This window comes from Borostomias antarcticus (genome assembly GCF_949987555.1).
Source record: "Borostomias antarcticus genome assembly, contig: scaffold_348, whole genome shotgun sequence".
NCBI lineage: Eukaryota > Metazoa > Chordata > Actinopteri > Stomiiformes > Stomiidae > Borostomias > Borostomias antarcticus.
This window is the reverse complement of record NW_028175699.1, coordinates 15,001-22,500: the sequence shown is the minus strand read 5'-3', so window position 1 is coordinate 22,500 and position 7,500 is coordinate 15,001. Positions and strand designations below refer to the sequence as shown.

General features: G+C 55.5%; 1 protein-coding gene across 1 annotated transcript in view; it reads left to right on the top strand.

The window, feature by feature from the left end:
• The window catches only part of LOC311329284 (homeobox protein cut-like 1), a gene marked incomplete at both ends in the record, with an annotated part of 41,739 nt that extends 35,307 nt beyond the window's left edge, over nt 1-6,432 (top strand). The window contains 5 exons of the mRNA XM_084463146.1: nt 2,596-2,697; nt 3,443-3,529; nt 3,850-4,343; nt 5,480-5,869; nt 6,273-6,432. Coding sequence (XP_084319272.1) covers nt 2,596-2,697; nt 3,443-3,529; nt 3,850-4,343; nt 5,480-5,869; nt 6,273-6,432 — 1,233 coding nt within the window. The remainder of the gene's footprint in view (nt 1-2,595; nt 2,698-3,442; nt 3,530-3,849; nt 4,344-5,479; nt 5,870-6,272) is intronic.
• Between the last annotated feature and the right edge of the window lie 1,068 nt (nt 6,433-7,500).

Genomic DNA, 7,500 nt, shown 5'->3' with positions numbered 1-7,500 from the left:
CCTTCCCTATCGTGGTTGGTTGGTTTAGTGTTGGGGGTTTTTTGGTTTCGGCTTTTTTCTGTTGTCCCCCACTTTGTTGTTGTGTCAACAAGTCACTCTTCCAACGCTTCTGGCCTGGGAGTCTTATTGAAAAGCATTGCTACTAAGAGGTGGTCCTGAGCCAGTGACGGGCGCGGGGTCCGGTGTATTGACATTGCTCGATGGTTAATGTTCGGGAAGGAGGGGTGAGGGGATTCGACCTTAGATCTTTGGTGAGGCGTAATTTGTACCTCAAGTTAAAAATAGGCGGTTGGGTGAAGTAGTGAAGGGGCGCACCCTGTCAGGCTATAAGCAGCCTGTGTGTTTAAAATATGAGCTTTAATCCCGTCCAAACCACCCCACGCAGTCACTCACCCAGTCTGACATCAGGGAGAAACCTCATATGTATAATTTAGCCTCTAAAAAGCTCCTTTATGTGCCCTAGCATGTACTTTCCCAAAACCCAGGCAGTGCTTCATGCCTTGTGAAAACGGGGCAGGGTGTGGCTGCTACACGCTGTTTGGCACTTCTCTAGGCCGCATACGAGAACGAGCTCAACCCCAGCTTTATGGAGGTGGTGGCCTCAAAAGAAAACTGTGAAAGTTTGAAAAACAACGGTTGTTAGGGGGGAACGGTTACGTCACGATGTGCCCTCTGATCCCGGCAGCTGGGGCGTCGTACGGCCAGGGCGTGCGCGGGAGGGAGGTCGGGGGCGTGTGTGTGCGTGCGGCCAGGGCGTGCGCGGGAGGGAGGGAGGTCGGGGGCGTGTGTGTGCGTGCGAGCGTGCGTTTGTCAGTGTGAGGTCGCCGTCACGCTGGGACTGACTTGTGTCACCGGTGGCGACACGATGCATCCTACGCTCTTGGGCTACCCACCCCCCCACCCTCAGGGACTCCCCGCACGCCATCGCCGGGGTCATTCCTCTCAGTGTACATTTACTTCTAGTTGACCCCAACGTGCCCAGCTGCCCCCCCCAGCCCCGCCGTACTCTCACACATGAGCGAGCGTGACCGTGACCGAGTCCTCTCACCTCTCACTCTGGACCAATGAGAGTGGGGGAGCGGGTCGCCGGGCGGATCGCGACGGGAGCCTCCACTCCTCTCGTGTTTGACTCCAAACACCAATTAGCTTCTCCTCATCTGAAGCCCTTCCAACACGGCGGAGTGGGTTTCCCATGGAGCCTTACCAAAAGAACAGTCTGGTTTTCATCACAGAGAGAGAGAGAGAGAGAGAGAGAGAGAGAGAGAGAGGGAGGGAGGGAGGGAGGGAGGGAGAGAGAGAGAGAGAGAGGGAGAGAGGGAGAAAGAGAGAGAGAGGGAGAGAGAGACATAGATAGACAGAGAGAGAGAGAGAGAGAAAGACAGAGAGAGAGGGAGAGAGAGAGAGAGGGAGAGAGACAGAGAGAGAGAGAGAGAGAGAGAGAGAGACATAGAGAGAGAGACAGAGAGAGAGAGGCCTGCTGGAAGGTCAGGCTCTGGTTCTCCCCTCATGAGGAACATGTGTAACCGTGGCCTCTTGTGTTAACAGGATTGAGCTGTGTTGTAAATGGGCCCCCAGGGGAGGGGGGGGGGTCTGCTGCAGACTGCCGGTGTGTGCAGGGCGGTCGGAGGGGGGGAGCTACGGAGGGGGGAGGGGGAGCTACGGAGGGGGGAGGGGGAGCTACGGAGGGGGGAGGGGGGCTTCGGAGGGGGGAGGGCCACCGTCGCGTGCTCGACGGCAGAACTCGCTGGAGGTAAAGCTGAGGAACGCGTGGCCTTGCCCTCCTCCTGTCGTTGGGGGCGGCGTGGCTGAGCTCAGCTGCTCTTCCTGACCAGACCCCCTAGCAGGGAGGAAGCTCTTCCTGACCAGACCCCCTAGCAGGGAGGAAGCTCTACCTGACCAGACCCCCTAGCAGGGAGGAAGCTCTACCTGACCAGACCCCCTAGCAGGGAGGAAGCTCTACCTGACCAGACCCCCTAGCAGGGAGGAAGCTCTTCCTGACCAGATCCCCTAGCAGGGAGGAAGCTCTTCCTCACCAGATCCCTAGCAGGGAGGAAGCTCTACCTGACCAGACCCCCTAGCAGGGAGGAAGCTCTTCCTGACCAGACCCCCTAGCAGGGAGGAAGCTCTTCCTGACCAGATCCCCTAGCAGGGAGGAAGCTCTACCTGACCAGACCCCCTAGCAGGGAGGAAGCTGCGTGTTTCTGTAGTGTGCTGCGCTTCCTGTAGGCAGGTGGACTTTTAAGATTATACGCTGCTTCAAACTCGTGAGTTAACTCTGGTTTGAAGAGCTGCATTCTTACACCTGCTTGTTCCTGAGAGACTTTACTTGCAGCGACCTTGACAAACATGACAAATAGCCTGATACACCTGGAGAACCCAACGAGCACCCAGGAATAACCGCCTTGAAGACCCGCCAGCGCCTCCACCTCAGTCTGCATCTCCACTCGAGTTTCCGTTGCGTTTAGAACAACACAGTAGTTGCAGTCCGTTCACCCTTAAACCTGCAGTCACCTAAACAAACTCATCCCGAAGTCTCCTCTTGGTATGGTCCATTGAACTCTGACCTGTCCCCCCCCCCCCCCCCCCCTCCCTCAGGTAACATCACCACGCGGATCCGGACCCCAGAGAGTGGTTCTGACGAGGCCATCAAGTCCATCCTGGAGCAGGCCAAGAGAGAGCTGCAGGTCCAGAAGGCCGGTGAGTCGACCCGGCCTCTTTCACTGACTGACCAGACTGGCCGATAGTATCACACTCTTCTATCTAACTGGGTCCAACAGCAGCCGGTACAAAGGACCGAATTCAACTGGGATATCCAATCAAATCAACTGACAATCTCTTCAAATTTAAAAGGGGGAGAGTGACGCAACTGAGAAAAGCAGGACTGTGACCCTTTTAAATGTTCAATTGAATCCCCTGATGACGTAGTGGTCTGGTCTGATCAGAACCCACTCTCTCTCTCTCTCACACACACGCACACACACACACACACACACACACACACACACACACACCACCATGCCTGCCCATTATAAGGAAAGGCTAAGTGAAATAAAGGTTTATGCATTGTCCATCGGTCTCCCAAGTGTAGCTCATATCTCTTTCGGTTGATCTCACTAAAGCCCCTGCTTTAGTACTGAGACCAGAGCCTCCAGTCTGGTTCTAACCTCCCAGGGACCTGAGCACCGCTTTAGTACTGAGACCAGATCCTCCAGTCTGGTTCTAACCTCCCAGGGACCTGAGACCAGAGCCTCCAGTCTGGTTCTAACGTCACAGGGACCTGAGCACCGCTAGACAAGAACTCAAAGCTCTCCTCATACGCACTGATTTTCACGAAGGAGGTAGTGTTCAGTGTGGCCCTTTAGCATGTGTCAGAGCTGCCCTAACCCTAACCCCCCCCCTCTTAACCCTAACCCCCCTCTTAACACCGTGCCCCCCACTGCAGATGGTGTGGAGGACAGACAACGACGAGCAGGTTACTCCAGAGGCATGGGCAACTATTTCGCAAAATATGCACAAAGTCTGAATTTTGGTGAGGATAATTGTACAGTATGATATTATTCAAAATTACACATTGTGGTCCCACACCGAGAGACACCAAACAAAAGCCACTTGTTTTTTTGTTTTTTTTGAGAGAGAGAAACTGTTTCCGTTCTTGATACAAAGTTACAGTTATTTTAGGTGCAGAAAAAAACAAAGTTGTCCCATTATTCAACATTTTTGAAAAACCCTTTGGAAAAAGAGCTCCCCCTTGTGTTGGAAAGCGTGCGGTGGCCGCGTCAGACACGTGAGACGCCCGTCGACTGACCTGACAGACGTCTCATCCGTCCTCCCTCTCTGTGTCCCCCACAGTGGACTCCTCCCAGCCCCCTCCCTCATCCAGCATGGGCACTTCTATGGGCGGCGGCTCGGACGAGACCATCCGCTCCATCCTGGAGCAGGCGCGGCGCGAGATGGAGGCTCAGCAGGCGGCCCTGGAGCCCATCCTCAAGGCCTCGTCCATGGGCCCCTCGGACCTGGCCCTGCTCTCCCCCAAGCTCCTGGGGGCGCCGCCCCCCTCGTACTCCCCCCTGGCTCTCTCCCTCAAGAAGCCCTCCGCCCCGCCCCCATGCTCGCCCTCGCCCTCCTCCCTCCTGGACTTCCACTCAGCCATGGTGAAGAAGGAGGGCGGGGAGGTGGCGCTGGGGGAAGGAGGAGGAGGAGGAGGAGGCCTGTTATTGGACAGCGGGACCAAGCAGGGGCGGGGCTCCTGGAGGGACCAATGGTGGAGCAGCATGCACCCAGGAGGGCGGGGACTGACAGCGAGCGGGAACGATGACTCGCGGAGTCAGGAGGACAACAAGGAGGTAAGGAACGGGAAGGCCGCGTCACGTCGTTTCCTGTCCTAGGTACAAGTTGCTCCTAACTGATGGTTCCACCACCAGATTAGCTAAATTGTCGCAAATCGTTTAACATCAACCCATGTAGAGTATTTCAGTCTGGATGTGTTTGACCACCACATGATGGAGCAAAGTGTGGAAAAGAACCCTGTCCAGGGGCACCTTCTGCCATGACCTTTCACCCAGGGCCAACTGACCAATGGTGTCAGTACTCAAACTCCTCTTGAATGTTCTATTGCTTGCTCATATACTGGTACCCATTCATCATTATTGAATAGAATAGAAGATAGAATGTCTTCATGGTTTTGTACTGTATGTCCATTACTTAAAACTCATGAGCTGTTGGCTACTTCTCTTAAAAACTACTGAGATTTGTAATCCAATATGGCTGTTCTTTCACTAGTGGCCGTCACTGGTGGAACCTTGTGAAGCTTCTTTGAGAATATTCGCATGGTGAATACGTGCGGAAAGTGATATGTGAAAGTGCTATTGTTGTAGATGACGACAAACAAGAGGGCCATTGTCCCTAATCCCAGTTGCTCCTGGGAAAGAGAAGGAGTTTCTGTAGGGGCCTGTCTGCGTTTGTGTGTGCGTTTGTGCGTCAGTGTGTGTGTGAGGTCCGTGGCGACAGCTGCTAACCGGTTTGGCAACACCGTGGAGAAAGTCTACCGCGTGTCTCCATCAGATATGGCAAATACTTCAACTATCAACTTACAGGGACGGCGCCGACATGCTCAGAACCGACAATATGTGCAAATGAAGTTTCTTCACAGCATTTGAAATCCTCTCCAACCGTATCCCCCCCTGTCGTTTTTCCGCCCACCGCACACCTCTGGATTCGTCCTGTAGCACTGGCCGAACGCTAGCCCCAATCCCACTCCAAACCTAGCTCGGCGCTACGCTAACAGTGACCAGCCGCAACGCCCCCAATGTTCCAGTCTCTTTAACAATTAGCCGCTAACGCCTTCCTTCCACAGTGACTGCACGTTAGCCGTTAGCATCTTCCCTCCAAAACAACTATGCCGTTAGCAGTTATTGGTTAGCCGTTAGCGCCAACCTCCCCCAAACCCCACACTGACTGTGCCTCTCTGTGTCTCCGCCAGAAGCCCCCCCGGCTGGTCGGCTCGTCCTCAGCTGCGGCCCCCTCGTCCTCCTCCTCCTCCCTGGACTACTGGAAGGACTGGCCGCGGGCCGAGTCCCCGTACTCCCAGGCCGGCTCCGAGGCCCTGGGCCCCAGCCGCGCAGACACCCCCCAGAGCAGCCCCTCGCCCCTGGGCTTGGTCTCCGGCCTCGGCCCCCTCGGACCACTTTTGGCTCCGGGAGCCGCCGCCGCCCCCGCGGCGGGGAGAAGCGCTAAGCCGGTGGTGGCGCCGCTCACGCCCGAGCAGTACGAGTTCTACATGTACCAGGAAGTGGAAACGGGCGAGCTGACGCAGCAGGTCAAAGACAAGCTGGCCAAGAACGGCATCTGCCAGCGCATCTTTGGAGAGAAGGTGCGGAGAACTCGCCCCACCCCCTCGCCCCTGGACCCTCAGCCAGCTCACGCTGCCCCCCGATGTAGCTTCCACTCACACCTGTATAGTGTCCTAAGACCACTTGGCTGCCAACTTCAATATCGATAGCAAATACCCCCGTTCTCAAAACCAGTTGAAGCAGGATGTTTGGTGCCGTTCAAATCTCAGTAGTTTCTCAGCGAGGAGGCCTGTGTGTGTGTGTGTGTGTGTGTGTGTGTGTGTGTGTGTGTGTGTGTGTGTGTGTGTGTGTGTGTGTGTGTGTGTGTATCGCTGCTCACTCATATCTCAGTAGCATGATCAACATGGATGTGGCTCTACTGTGATGATGAAGTCGGGTGTATTTATTCTGTGTGTGTGTGTGTGTGTGTGTGTGTGTGTGCAGGTGCTGGGCCTGTCTCAGGGGAGTGTGAGTGACATGCTGTCCAGGCCCAAGCCCTGGAGCAAGCTGACCCAGAAGGGCCGGGAGCCGTTCATCCGCATGCAGCTGTGGCTCAATGGAGAGCTGGGTCAGAGCGTGCTGCCCCTACAGGGCCAGCCACAAGGTACAGTACGCACACACACACACACACATGCACACACACACACACATGCACACACACACACACATACACACACACACACACACACACACACACATGCGCATGCACACATACACACACACACACACACACACTCACACACACATGCGCATGCACACACACACACATGCGCATGCACACACACACACACACACACACAAACGCATGCGCACTCAGACACACACGCACATGCGTACTCACACACACAGACACGCACACACACATGCACACACACACACACAGACACGCATGCGCACTCACACACAGACACGCACATGCGCACTCACACACACACAGACACACACACACACACACACGCATGCATACTCACACACACACGTACGTACGTACAGTACACAAAACACACACACACGTACGTACGTACAGTACACAAAACACACACACACACACACGTACGTACGTACAGTACACAAAACACACACACACACACACACGCATGCGTACTCACACACACGTACGTACGTACAGTACACAAAACACACACACACACACAAATACAGCTGGAACATCTAGAGTAGCACCTGATGCCAAATGCAAAGTACTGTGAATTATATATGATTTATACAGTACAGCTGAGAGACCAGGGGTCAGCTGAGAGGCCAGGGGTCAGCTGAGAGGCCAGGGGTCAACTGAGAGGCCAGGGGTCAACTGAGAAGTCAGGGGTCAACTGAGAGGCCAGGGGTCAACTGAGAGGCCAGGGGTCAACTGAGAGGCCAGGGGTCAACTGAGAAGCCAGGGGTCAGCTGAGAGGCCAGGGGTCAACTGAGAGGCCAGGGGTCAACTGAGAGGCCAGGGGTCAGCTGAGAGGCCAGGGGTCAACTGAGAGACCAGGGGTCAACTGAGAGACCAGGGGTCAACTGAGAGGCCAGGGGTCAACTGAGAAGCCAGGGGTCAGCTGAGAGGCCAGGGGTCAACTGAGAGGCCAGGGGTCAGCTGAGAGGCCAGGGGTCAGCTGAGAGGCCAGGGGTCAACTGAGAGGCCAGGGGTCAACTGAGAGGCCAGGGGTCAGCT